The 24,339-nt window shown below is 44.5% G+C and overlaps 1 protein-coding gene across 1 annotated transcript in view; it reads right to left on the bottom strand.

The window, feature by feature from the left end:
- The window catches only part of cntn2 (contactin 2), a 148,745-nt gene that overhangs the window by 9,903 nt on the left and 114,503 nt on the right, over nt 1–24,339 (bottom strand). Inside the window, exons 17-18 of the mRNA XM_061688467.1 lie at nt 13,534–13,604; nt 13,192–13,426 (exon numbers count right to left, since the gene is read on the bottom strand). Coding sequence (XP_061544451.1) covers nt 13,192–13,426; nt 13,534–13,604 — 306 coding nt within the window. The remainder of the gene's footprint in view (nt 1–13,191; nt 13,427–13,533; nt 13,605–24,339) is intronic.

Genomic DNA, 24,339 nt, shown 5'->3' with positions numbered 1-24,339 from the left:
TTCATTTCTCTCTCCCCTCAAGAAACTTTGGTCTGTTCGACTCTGATTCTCAATAAACTTCAATTATAATACTAAGAATCGACAGTGGAAGCTTAAAAACTCCCCTGTGACACAGTCAAACTGTTCCGGCATAAAAGGAATACAGATCTTCCATTCTGCTTGCCGAACAGGACAAAAAAAAACACACAAAAAAAAGTAGGTCGGAGCTTGACTTTGACAATGGCTCGCGGCTACTTAGCAGATACACAAGTCTGAGATTTGAAAGGTGGTCACTACTGGGTCGATGCAACAGAGGACGCTGGAGAAGGGGACACAATGTCACGCAGAGTGGACTGAAAATACAGACTGGTATGTGTATGTGAGTATGCAGAGGTAAGTAGACTAGCCAAATATTGTACTCAAGTAAGAGTACTGTTACTTTAGAATAATATGACTCAAGTAAAAGTAAAAAGTAGTCCTCAAAATAATTAATTGAGGAAGAGTAAGAAAGTACTCAGTGAAAAAAACTACTCAAGTACTGAGTCCTAACTTCTGATTTATGTATTTTTAATACAAAATACAAAATTAATTATGCATGTGCAAATTCAGATGCTGAACAATATCACTTTATTTAAAACATAAATAGGGAAAATATTTATAAAATAATAAATTAAGGCAAATTCAGGTCCAAGAAATTGTCTTATACTATCTAGTTTCCACAATCTTTAAACTTTTTCCACCATTAATGTCACCTAGAATTTGTTCAACTCATTTGACTTATTTTTGTATCTTTTCGAGAGGGGAGGTGAAAATAAAAAGCTTAATACTCTGGTACAGTATGTGATTGACTTGGACTTGGGGTATAACTTGCTGCCTTCACCATTGCAAAAGAGATGTTCTGTCGCGATTGGTCTTTTACCTGGTTTGGTGCACAAGTGTGCTCTTACAGTCGTGCTCACCATTATTGGCACATCTTCAGTTTTTGCATAACCTGTATAGTATCTTCAGAAATAAATGGAAATGTACCAAACATATGTCATCAGGATCTTTTAATTGGAGGTCCAAAGTAATTTTACATCCATCCATCCATTTTCTGAGCCGCTTCTCCTCACTAGGGTCGCGGGGATGCTGGAGCCTATACCAGCTGTCATCGGGCAGGAGGCGGGGTACACCCTCAACTGGTTGCCAGCCAATCGCAGGGCACATAGGAACAAACAACCATTCGCACTCACAGTCATGCCTATTTAGAGTTAGAGTCTCCAATTAATGCATGTTTTTGGGGTGTGGGAGGAAACCGGAGTGCCCGGAGAAAACCCACGCAGGCACGGGGAGAACATGCAAACTCCACACAGGCGGGGCTGTGTGTTGACTGTGAGGCTGACGCTCTAACCAGTCGGCCACCGTGCCGCTAGTAATTTTACAAAGATTTTTTTTTTTTTTTTAACTTGGATATTGCAATTTCAAAGTAAAAACAAAACTGAAAACAGCATGTGCAGCAATATTGGCACCCCTCGTTATTTGGTTGCACACCATTTGGCAGTGATGACAGCTTGCAAATGTTTCTTGTATCTATCTATAAGCTTTTTGCACTTCTCAGGTAGTATTTCCTCCCACTCTTCCTTTGCAATTTGTTCAAACACTTGAAAAATTCCAGGGTTCTTTCCCCCAATGGCTAATTGCAGCTCCCCCAAATTTTTAATTGGATTGAGAAAAAACTATTTTTTTTGCTTTTCAACCATTGTTGAAAAGGAAAAACCACTGTTTGCTTTGGGTCTTCATCTTGCTGGAGGACACATGATCTTCGCCTCAAACTAAATTTTCTTACACTGGGTAAGACATTTTGTTCTAAAATCTCTTGATAATTTTCTGATTTCATGATGCCTGTGATACAGTCAAGGCCTCCAGTATCAGATGTCGTAAAAGCAGCCCCACTGCATTATGGATCCTCCACCATGCTTGACTGTTGGCAGTCAGTTTGAAGTGGGAGGTCGTGGGAAGTAAGCCAAACAGACTGAGCCACCTTGTATTCGCGCGTTTGGGAGCGATGACGGTCCGCAAGCTGCTTGTTGTGTGCAGCGGACCGGGTCAACGCCGCCTGGACGTCCTTCCACACCACCTGGACTCTCTGGAGGTGATCTTTTATGGCAGGAACTACCACTGCCTGCTCCTGTTCTTAGAATAATGGGGGTTGGAAACCGTAGCAAGCCATGAACGGGGACATACAGCTGGTGAGGGAATTGTGAGTGTACTCGATCCACGGGAGGAACGAACTCCATGAGGTGCGGCAACACAGCGGAGAGCCGATTCCAGGGACTGGTTAGCCCGCTCCGTCTGGCCATTGGTTTGCGGATGTAATCCCGAGGATAAGCTGGCTGCTGCGCCCACCGTCTTTCAGAATTCCTTCCAGACGTGAGAAGAAAACTGGGGACCTCCATCGGAGACAATGTTGATGGGTATACCATGGAGTTTAAATACATGCATTTCATACATGCATTCCGTTTCCAGGGCGAATGGAAGTTTGGGGAGGGGCACATAATGGACACATTTGGAAAAGCGATCGATGATAGTGAGAATGACTGAGTTACCTTCTGAGGGGGTTAGGCTGGTAATGAAGTCCACGGCGATGTGAGACCAAGGGCAGCTTGGAATCGGCAAGGAGCGCAGCAGACCAGCTGGGGGCAGGTGCCTAGGGCGCAGACGTAGCAGGCTTGGACGAATTCTCGGGTGTCTTTGATGAGGCTGGGCCACCAGAAGTGCTGCTGGATAAACTGGGTAGTACGGGTGATAAGTGAGTTTGAGTTGAGGGCCCACTGTAGGACGTCAGAACGTGCAGAATCTGGTACAAATGGTGGCCTGGTCTTGGGATCAGGTTGCTTTTTTTTACCGTCCTTGACCACCTGCTCGATCTTCCACGTGGCCGCTTCAATGAAACAGGTGGAAGGGAGAATGGGTTCATGTTCTGCTGAGCTGGAGGGTGGTGAGTAAATACGGAACAGGGCATCTGCCTTGGTGTTACGGGAACCGGGAGAGACTGAAGTTGAACCTGCTCAGGAATAGTACCCCGCGATCTTGTCGGGGGTTGAGTGTTTGGCGGAACGGAGGTAAGCAAGGTTTTTGTGGTCAGTCCAAATGATAAATGGCTGTTCAGTCCCCCCAGCCAGTGATCCATTCCTCCAGGGCCCATGTTATGGCCAGCAGCTCTCGCTCGCTGATGTCATAATTCATCTCCGCAGGTGACAGGCGACGGGAAAAGAAAGCACAGGGGTGTAGTTTCTGGGTCGTGGGGTCCCGCTGTGAAATCACAGCTCCAGCTCCGGAGACCGGGGCGTCAACCTCCACCACGAACTGGAGGGAGGGCTCAGGGTGGCGCAGAATGGGAGCATTGGTGAACACGGTTTTGAGTTTACTGAATGCTTGGGAGGCTGCCGGGGTCCACTGAAAGGGGGAGCTGGTGGATGTGAGGCTGGTGAGGGGGATTGCGACCTTGCTGTAGTTGCAGAAGAATCGACGGTAGAAGTTGGCAAATCAAAGGAAGCGTTGCAGTTCTTTCCAGGAAGTGGGGGTGGGCCAGTCGGTAATGGCTTGGATCTTGACGGGGTCCGGTTGCAGTTGACCTTTTGCATTGATGTAGCCGGGAAAATGTACTGAGGAGAGGTGGAATTCGCATTTTTCAGGTTTGACAGACGGTTCTCGAGGAGGCGCAAGAGGACTTTGTGCACATGCATGCGGTGTTCTTTGGGGGATCGGAAGAAGATGCGGATGTCATCAAGGTACACGAATGTGTGTCACGGAGGATGTCATGGATAAATGTTTGGAAAACTGCAGGGACGCCCCTGTTAAGCTGAACGGCGTGACCAGGTACTTGAAATGGGGTATTGAAGGCGGTCTTCCATTCATCCCCCTCTCGGATACGGATGAGATGGTAGGCATTTCGGAGGTCCAATTTGGTGGAAATCTGGGCTTCGCAGAGGAGGTCAAAGGATGGGTCGATCAGGGGTAGCAGTGACTTGTTTTTTATTGTTATGTCATTGAGTCCTCGGTAGTCGATGCATGAGCAGAGAGTGGTGACTTTTTTCTCGGCGAAGAAAAACCCGGCCCCGACCAGAGACGAGGAGGGGCATATGAGTCCAGCAGCCAGAGAGTCTTGGATGTGAATCCTCCATAGCTTTTTTCTCCGGACTGGGAGCGATTGAAGAGTCGGCTGGTGGGAAGTGGAGCTCCCGGCAAGAGGTCAATGGCATATTCGTATGGCCGGCGGAGGGGTAGAGAGATTGCCAAGTCCTTGCTGAATACTGGGGAGAGGTCATGATACTCTTCAGAAATCCGTGAGAGGTCCACTGGGGTGACAGAGGGTGGTGGGTCTTCTGACAGTAGGAATGGCAATGAGGACTCCACCCAGTGATGGATAAATGAGTCCAGTCTATGGCGGGGTTGTGATGTTGGAACCAGGGAATTCCAAGAACTAAGGGGGTCTCAGGGGAAGGAATGACAAAGAGTGATGTTCTTGCGGTGATTACCGGAAATAAGGAGCGTGATAGGCACAGTTTGGTGGGTGACAGGGGAAATGACTCGGCCATCCAGGGCTGTGACTTTTTTCGGGGACGGAAGTGGTTGGAGAGGGATTTGGTGCTGGAGATGAATAAAATTGTCATTGGCACCGGAATCGATAAGGGCAGGTAATGGGGGTGTTGTGCGCAGAACCTATAATGCAAGCATGGACGGTCATACGGGAGAAAGAGCTAGAGGAATTAGTGGTTCGGCTAACCACGGCGCTCTCAGACCGTGGCGAGCCTGGTCTTTTGGTCGCAGGGGGCAAGTGGCAATGAAATGACCTGATTGACAGCAATGAATGCACAGCCGCTGGATGACACAACGCTGACGTTCCTGGGGATATAGTCGGGTGTGACCAATTTACATGGGTTCCTGAGGTGCAGTGGGGGGCGATGAAGAGCCAGTCCAAGGTACAGGAGGCGGGTGAGATGCTGCCGGCGCGGCGCTCACGGTGGGAGTGACCCCCAGCGCCATTAGAGCCTCGAGAGAGGAGGGCTCGTCCCGGGCAGCGAGCTCGTCTTTAAGTTGCTCAGAAAGACCAGTTAAGAAAAATCCCCCTAAGCGCCACGTCATCCCACCCGCATTCGCCTGCAAAGATCCGGAACTCGATGCAATACGCCGCCACGGAACTAGCGCCCTGAGTGAGCGTAAGGAGACAGCGGGTGGTTTCTCTGCCTTGAATGGGGTGATCTAATACTTTTCTGAGTTCAGGGGAAAAGGAATCAAATGAATGGGGTGCCGGGGAGGAGTTGAGGAAGTGGACCATTTATTGCTTTGCCGCGGAGGAGGTAGTGACATATGCTACCTTGGATTGTTCGGTGAGATAACTGTACGGTTGAAGATTGAAAACGAGTGAGCAATTAAGTAAAATCTGGCTACATGCACCTCTGTCCCCGGAGTAGTGCTCAGGCGAAGGGACATGAGGTTCTTTGTATGGGAAGCGAGGTGGCTCGGAGGCTGCGGGCTCGGAAGGAGTACTTACAGGAGGAAGTTCGGATTGCGTCTTCGAGGAAAGGAGGGATACTTGTTGCGTGAGGGAGTGTAGGGATTCCATGATTTCTTTTCTTCCTATGTGGGTCTAAGCGCCTCCAGGGTGGCTGGGTCCATAATGGCCCAAATATTTTTGTTGTTCGTTTTTTCAAATAATTATTCTGAAGTTAAGCACTTTATTTTGACACTTAATTGTCACATATAGAGAGGACCTGGACCCAAGAGCAGGCGGAGGCAGATAGCTCATGATGAACGGTTTATTAGGAAAGGTAATGGAGGTTGTCCTAGGTGGGTTGGCAGGCAGTGGCGTGGACAGGTGGCAGGCAGTGTTGAGGACAGGCGGCTTGCTCAGCAGCAGAAATGACGTGGATCAGGAACACGGGGGAAACACTGAGGAGGAGAGACACAGGAGTCGAAAAGGGAATGAGGAATAGTGTGGCTTCCGTGAGGCAGGTGGGCTGTGGTACAGCTCGAAGAAGCTGCAATACTACTTTGGTGAGGTCCGCGACTTGAGGAAGGTGCTGAAAGAGAGAGGGGAGGGGAGAGAGAGAGGGAGAGAGGGCCCAACGCGCCCTCCAGGCTCCAACAACAGTACGGCAGGGCAGTTCATGACAGTAATACTTTCTTTTTTTTTTTTACTTGCTCTTATTTTGAAATTCACAGCCCTACTTTCATTTATTAAATGAGAAAACAGTTGTGCTCATATGTTTGATTACCCTGGCAGAATTTGTAAGATGCCTACAATTCTCTAAAGAAAGAAAGGGAAACACATTTAATTTTATTTTAATGGGATTCAAATCAAGCATTTCAGAAAAGCATTATCATTAAAAATAAAAACATAACCATAAATAAATTAATGATGGTTGTTGTTAAGTCAGCAATCTTATTTAAAAAAGAAACAAAAACAATATTTCATAAATTCTGCCAGGGTATGTAAACTTATGACCACAACTGTACATATATGAAGTCATACGTACCCCTGTCATATTGGAACGAAAGTGTAGGCTACACCTTTTTCATAACCTCTAGGCTTTGGCATATTACAATGAAAGTGTACATCTTTCTCACAACCTCTAGGTGGCGGTGTCATATTGGAATGAAAGTGTACAGCTTTTTCATAATCTCTAGATGGCGTTATTCATTTATAAAATGTGAAAGTTTTTTTCCATTTTCCCCTACACCAAGGTATAATGAGCACTATTGGACTTTTAAGGATTTTATGGGGGGGAGGGGGGAATGCGCATTATACACAAGAAATTACGGTAATAGTAGATGCATGCAGATTTATGAGAGATGCTACAAGAGAGATCTGCAACTCTCTAGGTGATGTCTGGGTGATAGTTTTGATGGGCGTCCAATTTTGGCAGAGTTGCTGTCATGTTGAAGATCGTACATTTGTAAATTATTTGTCTTACAGTGGATGGATGGAGCTGCAATCTTTCAAGAATGGTCTGACAGCCCTCCCGATGGATGGACTTTCAGTAGTCTCTTCTTAATATCCTTGTCTCCTTTGCTCATGGTTTTTGTTGATTTTTATGGCACTACAGTTGGTTGGGTTGCTTTCATCTCTTTATTAATTAGTGTAGGACAAAGCGTTTCCCAAGGATGTCTTATTTCATTGGACTACTTAAATAATCACCCGAATGTTTAGCCTGTCTTTTTGCCTGCTGGATTTTTAACCTTTGCAGCTGGGGGTTCAAATACTTTTGTACACGTACAAGTATGAGTTACGTTTGATGAAATGATGAAAATGCTTCTCTTTTTCTGTTTGTGTCTACTATTAGGAAGGTATGCTTTACAAATTTGGATTTGGATGTACTGTATGGGCGGCACGGTGGCCGACTGGTTAGAGCGTCAGCCTCACAGTTCTGAGGTGCGGGGTTCAATCCCCGTCCCCGCCTGTGTGGAGTTTGCATGTTCTCCCCGTGCCTGCGTGGGTTTTCTCCGGGCACTCCGGTTTCCTCCCACATCCCAAAAACATGCATTAATTGGAGACTCTAAATTGCCCGTAGGCATGACTGTGAGTGCAAATGGTTGTTTGTTTCTATGTGCCCTGCGATTGGCTGGCAACCAGTTCAGGGTGTACCCCGCCTCCTGGCCGATGACAGCTGGGATAGGCTCCAGCACGCCCGCGACCCTAGTGAGGAGAAGCGGCTCAGAAAATGGATGGATGGATGTACTGTATGTTTAACAAGGTTAGTTTAATGTTTTTTGACAAAAAGAGTGACCAAGTCACCAGGGTTCACAAACTTTCAACCAGAACTGTATATACACACACACACAGACACACAAACACTATGGCTGCACGGTATATTGTTTGATCATTGTCATCGTGTTGTGTCTATACGCAATAGTTACATCACGAAGGTCCTGAAGATGGAGGAGGAAAAGAACTTGGGTGCCCAACATGCACTGCTCGCATCAGTCTCCCAATAACAATCGTAGTTTGAATGGTGCTCGCAAAACATTCTCCAAATGAGAGGCAAAACGTTCTTGCATCAACTTATTTGGCACACCTAGCTGTTGTTTCTGTAACGCTGTCATTTAAAATAAAAAACAAATATCTACTAACCGAAGTGCTAGGATATGGTGATAAGAAAAGCTAGACATGCTAATAACGTTAGCACCAATGTAACACTTTTTTTGTGTGTGCAATCCTGCTCTCTGTTGTACAATTTTTTTTTTTGTGACTTCTGTGAAAAAAAGTAATTAAACCAACAAAGCTGGGTCACCTAAAACTGTATAGTTACTGTTTTAAGTGTTCGTGCTCTGAAAGTTTATGGCAAAATCTTTTTGCATAAACTGCTCTCCTCCTCTGAAGATGCAAGTGTCACTTGTCTTCAGTTTTCTCTCTCTTGTGATCAGCTAAACAAAGGACACTATTCGTTTTGATTGATTTTCTTTACATTTTGGAGGCATATGAGCAAGCAGCATATAATGCAAAATCTAACCCTAGTCCAGGCGACATGAAAGCATGCCAATCCACAGTTTCAGCATATGATTTGACAGTTAAGCCTCCCATTTATATACATGCTCAGGGGCGTCGAATGGGGGGAAGTGGACAACTGTCCAGGGGCCCTGAGCATTTGGGGGGCCCCAAATGTCCCCCATCCCAAAACACAATTTCGGGAAGGAAATCTATGGTGGCTACGAGATAATCATCGACAATTGAGAACCAATTGGAACCAGGACTAACATTCTGGTTTTCCCGGAATTGTTCAAATTTTAAAATTTTGGTTCCCAGTTTCAAAGCCTACAGTCTGCCGACCCCGAAGAAGAACGCGCACGAAGACGTGCTTGTGCCCAACGGCGGCGGCGAACAATAGTGTTTCTTAACTTTGTTGAAATAAATGACCAGTCACCTCAGTGCAAAACTTGGAATAAGATTATATTGTGTAAAGGAGGCTTTTGCAATGTGTAGAAGTCTGATGTGCTCCCACCCCCTCCGAGCTTTAGCATACACCGCCCGGAACTTCGGTGAAGTCAACTGGGGGAGTGTGAAACAATAAAACGTCTATGCCAGCATTGAGGCTGTTAGCAAGTTAAATTGTAGACTGCACTCTTGCACTGATGGTTTTTAGCATTTATTTTAGTCGTCAAACCAATGTAAGACCTGATGAAAGACACAAAAATAAAATATACATTATTGTACCGTACTGGAAAAAAAGAAGAAACAGTCGCATTACAAGCTTCACACTGAGATAAAACTTCCCCGAAGGTCAAACTAGCAACTTTACATCACAACGAATTGGGACAAAATTCAAATAAACGTCGTCTCACAGTATAACAAACACTAACCTTGTACCTCATCGGTCGGTAGGTAAAGCAATCAACGTTTTACAGCGCATTTGGTTCCATTCATTACACTTTTTCATGCTGTCTCTTGTTACTTTCGTTTTCACCGGTGTCGAGTGAGGTTACCGTTCGTGACAAAATGCTGAGTTCCGGTGGGTACCCTTCAAAATAAAAGGCTACATGCTTAAAACAGGAAGTCAAGTTAAACCTTGCACATATAAATTTATTTGACATAATAAAACAGTCGCAAATAACTATTTTACTATATGTAACTTTTAGCTGAAACATTAATTAATGAATATTAAGTCAAGGTTAGTTAGTTAGCCACACATTGCCATTTAGTTCATAGGTTTGATATTGATACTGGTTATAAAGAATCCCGAGTCAAATGTTCAATGTTCATCGATGCTGTGGGCTCCTAAGAAAATAGATGTTCATAATTTGGATATCCCTTATTTAAACCATGCAAACTTTTTTTCATCCAGCCCCTAAAAAGAATCCGAATCGAGACTAGTTTGGAATCGAAATGAGGAACCGGAATCGGGACCAGAATCGCTCAAATTCAAACCATGCCCAACCCTAGTAGCTAACCCCCACCCCTCCTCCCATAGACAAAAAACTGTATGGAAAGAAATATACGTTTGCCCACCCCGTATAATATTTTTGGAGGGGGCCCTCCATGAAGATGCTGTATGGGGGCCCATAATCTGGTGCGATGCCCCTGTGCATGCTGCATTCATATACTGTAAGTAGAAAGTCGACCAGCTTCCTTTTATCTTGTATTTCAACATCTTGATCACAGGACAACAGGATACCTTTCAAAACTTTTATGCATTTATGGGCATTCTAGACCATGGTTCTACTTTATCCCTAATGACTGCCAGAGGTGATGCTTCAAGCACTGGATGATCCCTCTAGCGCATGTGCAAATCGAGATTTGCACAACAAAACAGTCACATGTGACCTGCCGGTGCCGCCCCTGAGCATATACAAGTGCGTGGCACCGGAATGCAAGTCCTTTTATTCTTCTTGTGCTTTGATCGAGTGTGCTTGTGACTTGTTGTGTTTGCTGCCTCAGTCCACAACTTGTTCACTCCCTGCTGCTTTCGCCTCGTGACCTGTGGATTGTTTATGTCACGGTCGGAGTAGCGAGCATGTCTGGCCCCTCAGGTCCTGCATAAGCTGCTCCTATTCAAGGTGGGCTCGACCTGGAGGGGAAATTAGACCTGGCAGGACCCAGGGGGCACGGGGTGTTTATTACAGGTACAGTACTTCCTCGTTCCAGAAAAGATCGGAGGGCTGCATCCTGTGCTAGACCTGCAGAGTCTGAACAGGTTTTTGAAACCTATGCCTTTTCACATGCTGTACTCTGCAGACGTAATGGAGGCTCTTTGTCACTGCGAGTGGTTCAAGACCATCGATTTGGGAGATGCTTAGTTTCACGTGCCCATTGCACGCCCATACTGGAAGTTCCTGCAGTTTGCTTATCAAGGCCAACATTTCGAGTTCAGAGTCCTTCCGTTTGGACTATTCTTGTCCTCCAGTGTGTTCACTCGGGTCGTGGCGGTGGCCCAGTCTCTGGGCTAAAGGTTTTACCCTATCTCGACGACTGGCTGATAAGTCCTCTGAACAGCCATCAGGTCCTCCGAGATAGAGATGCTTTGCTCCATCATGTGGGACGGTTAGGTCTGAGAGTGAACTTAAAAGTGCAATCTCGCTCCAGCCAAACCACAGTTTTTCTGGGAGGTTGCTCAGCCTTCTCCCAAGTTGGGCGACAACATCTTGAGGATGCTGGGTGCATTTCACAGGGGCAGGACGCTGCCATTCCTGAGGTATCTCGAGGTTCTGGGCTGGTTAGCGTCGGCATCCAGTGAGGTTCCGTTGGGACTGCTTTGTTTGCATCCCATGCAGATGTGGTTGAACAGCCTCCATCTGGATCAGTCGCTGTTCATGCACAGATACTGACTTCTGCGTGTGTCTGCCTTGTGCCTCAAGTCCCTTTCACAGTGGAGGAAGAGACGTTGGGTTCTACAAGGGGTTGCGCTGGAGTCCCTTCCATCTTGGCGGGAAGTTGTGTGTATGGATGCTTGCTCCACGGGTTGGATTACAGCTTGGAGGTGCCAGTTGGTACAGGATTTTTCCGACACTCCAAAGAGTTCTGCTGGAGAGAGACAGACTCCTCCTGGTGGCTCCATTCTGGCCAGCAAGGAATTGGTTTCCAATGATGTACAAGCTCTGTTACAGCTTGACCAATGAACCTCCCGCCCAGAATGGACCTCTTGTCCCAGCTGGGAGCACGGATACTCCATCGCCATCCTAATCGCCTCCAACTCTGGTTGTGGCCACTGCAAAGCCTGGTACTTCCTTTTCATTTTCAGCGGTGATGTAGAGCATACAATTTCAAATGCTCGGGCGCTTTCCACACAGCGGTTGCACACCAATAGTTGCCTGATGCATGGTGCCGCAGTCACCGGCTGATTGGTGTCCACTTCCCCGTTTTCACCATTTTACAGTTCTTGCAGGTGCTCCTTAGTCAAGGACGATCGCCGTCCACTGTTAAGGTATACCTAGTCGCAATCTCTTGTTGGCATGCCGCCATTATGGTACCACGGTGGGTGCTGATAGAAGCATTTCCCTTTTCTTCAAGGGTGCCAGACAACTTCATCCACCAACACGAACAGTGCCTGTGTTGGGGGATCTGTCATTGGTCCTGGAAGACCTGTGGGCTCCTTTGTTTGAACTTGTTGGCCAGGTGGACCTGAGGTGGCTGTCGATTAAGTCAGTATTCCTTTTGGCTATGGCCTCAGGTAAGCGGGTGAGTGAACGACGGGACTGCTGTCGGTTGAACGCTTTAGGTGTGACCCTCTGGCCTAATGACTATTTCTTCCCCAAGGTGTTGTCACAGGCAGATGTCGCCCAACCGATCCAGTTGGCACGTTTTGACTTTGGTTCTGCTGTTAAACATCTGTGGCCTGTCTTCGCTCTGGAGGCCTATACAAAGGCCACTACATGAGTGCGGAAATCGGAACACACTTTTTGTGTGTTTGTGGCCGCTCATCAAGGGCTTCTTAGCAATGTGTTGCTCAATGGGTCACAGGTTATTACACAGGTGTATGTCTCCCAGGGCAGGCCGCTGCCTTCAGGGGTGAAGTGTCACTCTACCAGGAGCCTCTCAACCTCCTGGGCTGCCATGTCAGGAGTTCCGCTGGCAGATATCTGTGCGGCTGCCTCTTGGACAGCGCCCTCTACTGGGGAGAACATGCCAGTCTCACTTGATGGGGTTTTGTGCCGCTATTGGTCTTCCTGACGTGAGTCTCCGTGGTGGTCAGTAGATTTTTTTGTGACTTTGTTGTTAGGCGTCATCCAGTGCTTGAAGCATCGCCTCTGATGGAGGGATGAAATGGAATGAAGGTGACGGATGTAACTACGGTAATATGAATCCCGGATGACCGCCAGAGTTTCCCGTCCCTCGGAATCCTCGTGTGTTTGCGGGAAGATTAAGGGACTTGCCTTCCGGTGCCACATGCTTATATATGCTAAGGGGCGCCACCAGGTCACATATGACTTTGTTGCAAATCACGACCTGCGCATGCGTTATAGGGATAATCCAGTGCTTGCAGAGGATGACTATGGCAGTCTTCCGGGATTCATAGAACCGTAGTTACATTCGTAACCTTGGTTTTTGCTTTGACTAATTCCAGTAGCTCAGTTTATTTCCAGCCACTTTAGTTGAGTACTGAGTACAGCAGTATTAATAATGTGAACATCCACATAATGAATATTGAATGAACATCAGGATGAATTAGGCTATGTATAGTCATTGTATTGTTTGTAACACTAATGAGTGTTAAAACATATCAAACAGATAAAACTAACCTTCCTCAGCAGAGTGGACGACAGCAATCTGACTGAATGGACCTTCTCCCCTTTGGTTATAGGCTTTGATTTTCACCTCAAAGGGGCTGTATGGTATCAGGGTGTCGTTGTAGTACACATATCGGGAGGACTCCACTAAAGGTATGCGCACTTCTGTCCATGATGATGTGTCTTTCTTTCTGAATGCCAAAATGTAGCCAACGCCATCACCATTCTGGTATTCTCTGGCCATGGGCTGAAAGGTTAAGCAGAAGATAAAGGGTCAACAAACCTCGTTTTAAACAAAGTACCTGTTTCCTATTTGTCATCACATGTTCATTTATTTATTAGTCTTCAACTTACCGTCCATGTTATAATGAGCTCATTGCGATCTCCCCCTCCACCACCAAGTGCACTGGGAGCCACTGAGGGAGCTGAGGACCAGACCAGATTTACAGTGCTTAAAGGATGCATGTGCCATCTACACAGATCTGCACACTAATTGACAAGTGTTATTCAGCGGCCTGTTGATGAAGTGGTGCCGCCATAAGCGAAAACATGTATAATACAAGCTGTCTTTTGGGGGGTTCACGCGCACTTCACAGTTTGCACTTGCTTTTTTAGACTAGGGCTCAACATGCAGGCACCACTACTGCCGCCCTGTCGTCATGTTAATAAAATGGTTCGTCACTTACCTTACACTACAGTAGATGGTGCGGGCTGCATGAGACAGGGCCACTTCCACAAAACAAGCTAATTTCAGCACAACAAAAAAATCTGGTGTGTGCTATAACTTTTTATCCTTGGGGTATTTTGAAGAAAGAATGTAGCACGTACTATATTTAAGACACCTAGGAACTGGTTAAATTGTTTAAGCATTTCGGTGTAAATAAGACACGTGTATAGAACGAGACACATGCAAGAAAATATTACGATACAAGAAAGAGAAAGACCATAAAAATCTGTGGTGTATACTGAACACTAACATACTGAATACTGAACACTAACAATGTGGCACCGTAGCAGAAAAGCATTGTTGTATATGCTCCTATTACTGTATATACACATGGTGGTCACAGCATGTTTCCATGGGAGGAAGCTCATTATAGAATTGAAGAGACAGGAGCCAATTGCTGCCTTCGCAGACAGTCAACTGATTCAGGTAAGCTACTGTAACCAACAGCATATACTGCTCAATATTTGGAATGATTGGCAGCTAGTGGATAAGTACGATGTATGACGTGGTGCATGACACCAGAATCTAACTCAGACTACTCTCCTCCCACTTTTGTATTTTTTTTCAGTAACTTACTGGCAAGTATTAAGTATTAATTAATGTAACACTGTACGTTATGCACACATAATTTACCAAATGGAAATTCCTTGGATACTCTAATAATAAATTACATTAAGTAATTTATTTAAATATAGCTTGCTGTGCTACTGAAAGTGGTAGTATTGGTAAGTTCTGCATTTATATCCGAGTAATTAATACATTCTAATGAATTTCACTGTGATAAAAACCCGTATATTACTGGCTGTAGGGACACCAGTAATTTAGTTATTTATTAGTTATGCATTTACTGTGATATTTAACAGTGGGCAGCGTGGTGAATGACAGGTTAGCACAGGGGTTGGCAACCCAAAACTGTTGAAAGAGCCATATTGGACCAAAAAAGACAAAAACCAAACCTGTCTGGAGCCGCAAAAGAATTAAAAGCCTTATATAAGCCTTATAAAGAAGGCAACACATGCTGTAAGTGTTTATATTAGCCTACTATCCAAATGACAATGAGCATTCATGATTAAATGTTTATTTTTCCTGCAGCGCATCCTGGAGAGAATGACTCACCATGTGACTACTGTGCTGTACGATGGTGTTTTAAGTTTAACTTCCATTATTGATGTGTTATGTTTCATTGCATTGATGAAATTATAGAAATATAATAAAGAAAAGAGAAAAATGTTTGGTTTTGTTTTATGTCTGCCTGTGTACCATGTTTCATGCTCATTTAGTTATTGTGTCCACCTGTACTCATCAACCTTCTACCTTGTGTCAACCAATCAGCTCCCTCCAGCCACTCATGTCTTGTCCAGGTGTTCCTCGTTGCCTCGTCAATCTGTTTGTATTTAGTACACTGGTTTCTTTCAGTTATCTTACCAGTTATGTTTTGTTTCCAATTTTAGGCTTTGCTTCCAATTTTTTTTTCTCTGTTATGGGACTTTGTTTAGTTTGTTTTTTCCATGTTCCTTGTATGCCTTTTTTTGGGAATTAAATATAATTTTTTGAGACTCTTGCACGGCTCCCTGCTTCCCTGCACTTCGGTCCTCCACGTTTGTGCCTTGCCTTCCTTGCCTTCAAAGACCCTAACTGTGACGGTGTAATTTTTTTTCCTTTTGGAACTGCTCTAAATCTACTCCCAAAAGTAGTTTGCATATCAACGATCGCATCTTTTAAATAATCACAGTTTCGTGTGTGATTGTGATGGGCTTCTCTCTCAGGGAGGAGAAGTGAGAGACTGTGCCTCGCTGTACATCTCTTGTGTATACAGTAAGCTTGCGCTCGAATGACAAAACAGCTTCCAGCATTTGAAGTGCAGTGTTTCGTTAATTTCTTCTTGCGGCCCATCAGAGTACACATTCTGCAAAAGAGCGCTACTTGGTCAATATCGTGCACATCACACCACTCATCACAGGCAATTGAGTACGCTGGAGCTGAATTAATGTCCTTGATTTGGTGATTTGTGATTGTGATTTGCCAACCATTTTAATGGCCCTTTCCTTCACTGTCTTTGCGGAGATCGGCATGTCTTTAATTTTCTGTATTATCTTGGTTTTGTTTTCGAAGTCTGAAAATAAGTGAAATATTTTAATGACGCAAATCACAGACAGAAATGATAGAAATGTTGAAATGTAATGTTTATTCCACACATTTTTACAGCCTTGGTAAAACATTGGGAATGTTTGTATCATGTTTGTCCTCATACAGAAACCATATTAAAACAAAAAATATATATTTTTTCCATTTTTATACAGTTTTGAAATAGCTCCAGGGAGCCACTAGGACGGTGCTAAAGAGCCGCATGCTGCTCGAGAGCCACAGGTTGCCGACCCTCGGGTTAGCAAATCTGGCTCACAGTTCTGAGGACCCAGGTTCAAATCCGGTCTCACCTGTATGGAGTTTGCGTGTTTTCCCCGTGCCTGTGTTTTTTTTTTTCTGGGTACTCCGGTTTCCTCTCACATCCCAAAAACATGCATGGTAGGTTGATTGAAGAGTCTAAATTGTCCGTAGGTGTGAATGTGAATGGTTGCTTCTTTTTGTGCCCTGCGATTTCCTGGCAACCTGTTCAGGGTTTATATATAGGTCTCTCGCCTGAAGATTGCTGGGATAGGCTACAGCACGCCCGCAACCCTAGTAAGGATAAACGCTATGCAAAATGGATAGAAAAGATAACTGTCCCAAAGCTATGCGCCCTGTGTTTGTGCCCACCTGACACTGTGCCCCCTGACCTATCGTCAGCAATTATACTGAACATTATATATAAATGACGACAAGTGCCACAGAAAATGGATGGATCATTAAAGCAATCAACTACAGTGGTGCCTTGAGATCCGAGTTTAATTTGTTCCGTGACCATGCTTGTAACTAAAAACAGGTATTTCACGTCATCTTTTTCCATTGAAATGAATGGAAATGCCAGTAACACACCCCCCTTTTTCTTTGGGCTTGTCCCGTTAGGGGTCACCCCAGTGCATCGTCCTTTTCCATGGAAGCCTGTTTCCTGAATCCTCCTCTCTAACACCAACTGCCATCATGTCTTCTCTTCTTCTCTTATGCCATCCTTCTCTTAGGTCTTCCTCTAGCTATCTTGGCCTGGCAGCTCCATCCTCATAATCCTTTTACCAATATACTCACTATCTCTCCTCCAGACATGTCCAATCCATCAAAGTCTGCTCTCTCTAACTTTGTCTCCAAAACATCTAACCTTGGGTGTCCCTCTGATGAGCTCATTTGTAATCCCATCCAACCTGGTCAATCCTAGAGAGAGAGAGAGACCTCAACATCTTAATTTCTGCCACCTCCAGTTCTGCTTCCTGTTGTCTCTTCAGTGCCACTGTCTCAAATCCGTACATAATGGCTGGCCTCACCATTTTCTTCCGGCACCCCCTCACAAACTGCATCAATTGAAAGCCACGCTTTCTGGTTTGCCCGCCTTGACCACCTGGGGGCAGTATATGGCTATGTTCACAAAGCATGTCAATTCCAATTTTCTTTTTTTGCCCAATGTGACATGTTTCTGAATTTTTTCATCTCAATGTGAACAGTACAATAAATTTGTTTTCGTATCCGACCAAGGTCTTTGGTATGTGGCTATAAATCGGATATGTATCGGATATGTAGTGTAGTATGGACTCTCACGTCGCGCTCATCTGACGTATACGTCATTAAAAGGCGACAAATGTGACAATTGTTCAACAAGAGAGACACATCACAAAGGTGAAGGCAGACGAAGGAGCACAAAGCAGTCAGTGTTGAAAAGAAGATGCTTCAAACTGATATATATAAGAAAACGTTGGTTCCAGTTGCACAAAATCCTTGGAATTGTCACAAATGACTGATGACGAGACCTATGCGAGAGGCCATATTTCCTTCCGTAAGCATGGTGCCTTGTGTTTGTGCGCATGTGCAATGTGATGTCCCATTTTGTGTGCACGGCTGTGTAACGGACATGCTCTCGCCAGATGGCACCATGATCCCCAACCTCGGACTGGGACTGCATCACTGTCTCCGCTCCCCCGCCAAGACAGACGGTCACGGGGATGCCTGGTTTATCTCACACAGACGCTCAATGAATTACCAGCCTGCCTGAAAGAGCTCATCAAAAGCAGAGACCAGGGGCCTCATGTACAAAGACTTGCGTGGATTTCCTCCTAAAACATGACGTACACTCAAATCCAGAAAACATCGAACGCACAAAAATATTCAGATGTATGAAACTCTGCGTACTCATGAATCTAAGCACATTTCCTTCGTACATTCCAATCAACGTGGAAATGAGCGCACATGTTGGAGTAGCTGACTCTTGCCTGTCCACGCCCACATTTGAATATGCAAATCATATTTAAATGAACCCTGCACCCGAGATGCCGATCTCTGCATGATCAGAAAAAAAGGAAAATGAGCAAGGTAATGAAGAAAAATATTTTTTCTGAATGTGAAGTTGCTCAATGAAGTGGAGGCGCGCAAGAAAATCCTCTTTGGCACGCTGTCCGACGGCATTAACAACACGCGAAAGAGGAGCGAATGGGACAGCGCGTGTGCGGCTGTCGATGCTGCGGGGTCAGAACAGCGCACGCACACTGAAATAAAAAAGAAGTGGTCAGACATTAAGGTGGATGTGAAGCAGAGGACAGCTGCCCACTGCCAAAGTGTGGCCAAAAAAAGGCGGAAGAACCGGCGCGGAGGGCCTCACCCCGTTCGAGGAGAGAATTGCTGCGATCATGGGTGATGCTGCTCTCTCAGGGGTGATAGGAGGACGTGGCTGACTATGATCACCCCACCAGGTTAATATCATGTATTTTTTAGAACTCATAACAAATGTGTTCATACAGTAAACTACAATCAGCCCTGAGATAATGGTTCATGCGTAAATGTTGCATGTGTGGTATTTGTAATAAATCTTTTGAATTCAAATAGAAGCACATCAGCATATCAAAGAGGATATCAAAAACTTTGACTCCTTTTTGATCACTCAATTTATTATTTTAAAAACACAGGAGAGAACACGCACTCTGACAAAAAAAAAATCATGGTTTGTTTTAGGAGAAGAGGGGTAAATTATGTCAATTTAAACACATTTTAATCATGTGCAACCGATGTACATGTTCAAATGAAGTAAATTCATGTAAATAAATGTTGCCGGGCATGAATTGTTGATCAGTGCTAATTATTCATATGTCGCTGGTGTGCTGATTTATGAGAACAGTTTCCCAGCATCACCTCTAAGTGTGGCCAAAGCACCAAAAGCTGCAGAAACGTGCGTACGCCAGCCATGCAGTTGGCGTGAGGCACCGCGCATTTCCACGGTCATGTCACTCTTGATACATCTGAACTTTGGCGTGAAAAAGAACGGACGCCACGTTTTTGAGCGTATGCACCTTTTGTACATGAGGCCCCAGGAATCCTGACATCTACCCGGACTTTAAATCAATTAGCAGCTACCCCAGAAAACTGTGCTCCCCCTTTCGGCTGGGCATAAAGGCCGGAGCCCCACTTTGTGGCGGGCTCTCGCTCGCTCGACCACGTTGCCGAAGACTGGCTCAGCCATGAAGCCCCACCCCTCACCACGAGGTGGCGAGGACACATCAGACCTTTCCCCGCTGCAGGGGACCCTGCCAGCTCCCAGAGCTACCCTTTCGTGTGCCTGGGTAGCTTATGGGCAAAGACCTGTTGGGAGGGAAACGGGTGGCGCACGTCTGCTCCGACCGTCTTGCGAACAGCGACATTCACGGGCTTTGGCCAACCTGCGCTTGGAACACCTTTTCTTGCTTTTTGTTTTTTCTCCTTCCTCCTTTTCCCGCCAGCTCCACCTCTTCCCCGTACTGGCCAAACATTCGGGAGATCGACAGGCCTGCCTAAATTGTGTTCCATGCAACGTAAATCCAATTTACGGTCTACTAAAGTACAGATTGGTGCATATTTGGGTTTAAATTAACGACAACAGGAACCCCCACCTCTCTGCATTGTCACCGCGCATGCACTTTCCACCCTCACATCAGTACAGTACAGTCTCCTTTGCCAATGTTCGTCTGTCCTTTGTTTTGCTTTTCCCTGCATTGTTCGCCTGTAGATTCCCCTGTTAGATTTCATCAAATTTTCGAAAAAAATCCACTACCTGCAATATTTGTGTGTTTGGATTCGACAAAAGACCTCTGCTTATCGAGAACTCTTATCTAATTCCTGTAGCAACCTTCAGATTACGAGGCATAGAGGTTTTTCGAGATCTAAAAAGAGACGTGGTGCCCCTTTTTGAGATAAAATAATTTGATTTTAACGCTTACACTTAAAATCACGCTAAACTGGAAGTAAGGCGTCGCTTCCGGCTTATTCTTTTTTCCGAAAGTACTTAAGTTTTTATCCAAACCAATATATACTACACATGTGAAGTCACATACTCATTCTGTCCACAGTGGGATTTATAATAAAACTTCATTGAGATATCTGAACTCATCTCTCAGATCATCAGTACGGCACTAATATTAGTTGTTCTATGCAGAGAATAAAGAATAGTTTACTGAGGGATTTATTGTACTATTGTCTGGCTACATGTTGTTTCTGCACCATTTGTGTTCAATTTGCTGCTTAAATGGTTAAAGCACTACAACATAGATGCTTATTGGCATTAGCATTAAGCTATGGGCCTGAAAGGCTGGAATTACACCTTGTGGTAGATTTAAATACACAATGTGTAATTATTTTTTGTTTTGTGATTAATTTTACAGTACACTTCATCTGGGAGTGGCATTAAACAGCTCTTTTTTTTATTAATTGTTCATTATTTCCCAAACTCTTGCTTATTGTAAAGTGTGTCGAGTTGAGTTCACTGCCACCATACAGCACTCACATCTCAAGTCTTGCGCTCACAAGTTGGAGCAAAAAATCCGTCGATCAATGGCTCGAATCTTGAACAACCCCTAAGGCCTCTTTATACTCCCGCGGTCGCGCGGGTGACAACGCCCACATTGCATCGCCTGACCGAATAATTACCCCGCGCAGCACCTCTGCGTAGCTTCCCACGCACCCGACAAAAATAGTTGCTGCGTGTTGAACGCCCCAGAGATCATCTCTCATGATTGGTCCGTTTTAGTCACATACTGTGATGACGTACTCAGTGTGCCCCTTGGTTCTACATAACATCTACGTCGCCGCCTTCTCGATCGATTTTGCAGCATAATTAAACGTATCATCTGGTCCTCCAGGTCAATTTGTTCTGTCGCGGTCGCCATTGTTGTTGCTTTGTTCCTTTTTACTGAAAGTAAAGTCAAAACGGGAACCGGAAATGGCCAAAAAAATGCAGAGGAAACTCCACCCATGTGGAGTCCTATCCAATACCAATACCCCCGACTTGGAGGAGAACTGCAGCACACTTTCAAAACAGCGCGCATGGGTTGCGCTCGAGTATAAAGGCAAACTACGCGAGGGACAGCCGCAGTGACGTCAGCGCGGTCGCCATCCGCGCGAGTATAAAGAGGCCTTTAGGTCTCACCCTTTGCTCGTATCTCAAGGCACCACTATATATTATCTTATAGTTTCCCTGATGTCATCATGCCATCGCATACTGTATACAGTGTATTGTTTCATTTCCGAAACATACTTAGGGATGAGGTCACAATCACGAGCCACTTCAATGCTGACATGCTTTTTTTCACCCAACAGTCAATCATTCACCAGCGACAAACTTTTTTTATACGGGCCATCTAAGTCAGTATTTTCACGTAATTTACCTGGCTGTCTTGTGTGCAAGGGACCAATGGAGGATGTGGCTTTGAAGTTTATCCAGGAATTTGACGGCTTACAACATAGAATAAGAGGTGTAATAAAGTCGGAAGGCTGCCAGCCGCAGCCAAAGTGTAAGGTTTAACAACCAAGACTTGGTGTTAACCCCCCTTTGTGTTGAAAGCAGTTCTTGTTCGTCACACTGATTCCGCTAGGGATCTAATTATGATATTAATGGGGCAATTGTATATATTGCCAGCGTCGGGTGGAATCCCACCACCTCCAAAATGACAACCTTTTAGGGAAAGAAAAAAAAAACAACTGGAGACATTGCATAGCTGGTGCGGACGAAAGAATGAACAATACTATAAAGTGGCAGTAATGTTGGGAGGAATCCCCTCACCTCCAAAATGACAACTTTTCAGAAAAAAAAAAAGACAGCTTGCTTGAGTTTCCAAACACCGATTTGTTCAAGTTGGTATTAAACCGTATATTGCTGTATCATTGCATGCACTCTCAAAAGGTGGTGGAATAATGCTGCTACTCATTCACTCATTCTTCTGTACAGCTTATTCTCACTAGGGTCGCAGGCATGCTGGAGCCTAAACCGTATATCCCAGCGATCTTCGGGCAAAAGGCGGGTACACCCTGAACTGGTCGCCAGCCAACCGCAGGGCACTTACTGTATTTTTAAATGATTATTTGAGTGTAAAGAAATTATTTTGGGTGATTTTAGCTCTTTTGAATATCTGTTTTTAGTAAAGGTTTTATTATTCATAGACCTCTAAGATACAATTGAAAATGTACGGGGGTATTTTCAGAACTGGTGTCAGTTGTCTGTACTGACTACAACTATTATGTCATAATGGGAGACTTTAACATTCATGTTGAAAATAGCATGGAAAATAATTCCAAAGAACTCTGCTGTACTGGACACATTAGACTTCTCTCAACATAAATGTCCAACTTACACTCAAGGTAACATCTTAGACCTGGTAAGATTTTATCAGGGGACGATTTGATCAGTGGAGATCAAGGACTGGGCTAGTTCCGATAATTTTTGCTTGTTCTTAGAATTACAGATTCTCCCAAAAGTTCAGGCAACCACTGTGCCTATTAAAAAAAGGTGCATGAATGAGAGTACCAGCAATAAATTTATGGTGATCATAGCTGTGTCACCAAGAGTGAATGCAGAGACAGTTGATAAACATTTGGATAAGTTCACTTTGAAAATCTCAAAAGTCATGGAAGCTGTTCCTCCTATTAAAACTAACACAACCTTAAGCTGACCTAAAACACCATGGAGGAGCACCATGATGGTAAAGGCCTCTAAATCAAACTGTGGGAAAGTGGAACGTAAATGGAGAAAAACTAAACTCCAGAGTTACTACAACCTCTACAAAGAAAATCTTTGTAATTTTAACTGAGAATTAGTCAGGGCGAGACAACAATATTTCTCTGAAATCATTAGCAAGAACCTCAACAATACGCACTCTGCTGTGTTTAGAAGCTCAGAAGCCCCCCCGCCCGTAGCACTTTAATGCAATAAATGTGCTTGCTAGTTGAGTGAAAAGATAAAATCCATCATGTCAAGTATCAGCACTAATCAGCAAAATGATACAACACCTAAAACCTCTGAGGAATTATTCTATTACAATGCCAAAATTCTATAAAGTCAACCAAAAACAACAGAGAAAACGGTTCAGCACCTGACAACATCAACTAGCCGTCTTGACTAAATATCATTTGACTTTTTCAAAACTATTGTGAAGTCTCTGCTAGCTGATCTAGAGCAAATAATAAATTGCTCACTTCAGTCAGCATTTCCTAAACCTCAAAGTAGCTGGCATTAAGCCACTTTTAAAAAGGAGAACGCTGTACATGTCCATGTTAACAACATGTGGGTCAACAACAACATGTGGGTCAACATGTGGGTCAACATGGGTCAACATGTCCATGTTGACCCATCTCAAACCTTCCCTTCGTAGCAAAGATTGTTGATAGTAGTTTTTTTTTATTTTTATTTTTTTACCAACTCAGCAATTACATTACCTAAATTGACTTTTTGACGAATTTCACTCAGGTTTCCAAACTCATCACAGTAAAGAATCAGCTCTTCTAAATGATATAAGGTTGAACACTGACTCAGGAAAGGTTTCAGTCCTTGTCGTGTTGGATCTCAGTGCAGCGTTTGATACAGTCGACTAACAGTCCTTAAATAGTTCAGGTCCTACCTGAAGGAAATTACTTATTTTTGTAACCATTGAAAGTTTTCAGTATCATCGAATGGCGATGACTTATGTGGTCCCTCAAGAGCCAGTTCTTAGACCCCTCCTGTTCAGCCTGTATATGCTACCCTTGGGCCAAATTCATCAGAACCTTGATGTTGACTATGCAGATGACACAGTTATATCTACCAGTGTCTCCAGATGACCGTAATTCAATTGAGGTGTTGTGTCACTGTCTAAAACGGATTAATAACTGGATGAACCATAACCTTCTCCAATGAAACCACAACAAAACCGGGGTAATTATTTTTGGCAGTAAAGAAAAGAGGTTTGCTCTCAGTAAATACAACCCCAATTCCAATGAAGTTGGGACGTTTTGTCAAACATAAATAAAAACAATACAATGATTTACAAATCATGTTCAACCTACATTTAATTGAATAC

Source organism: Phycodurus eques, chromosome 10, assembly GCF_024500275.1.
Source record: "Phycodurus eques isolate BA_2022a chromosome 10, UOR_Pequ_1.1, whole genome shotgun sequence".
In the NCBI taxonomy this organism is placed as follows: Eukaryota; Metazoa; Chordata; class Actinopteri; order Syngnathiformes; family Syngnathidae; genus Phycodurus; species Phycodurus eques.
The sequence above is the reverse complement of the archived record's forward strand: the minus strand, read 5'-3'. Positions and strand labels throughout refer to the sequence as shown.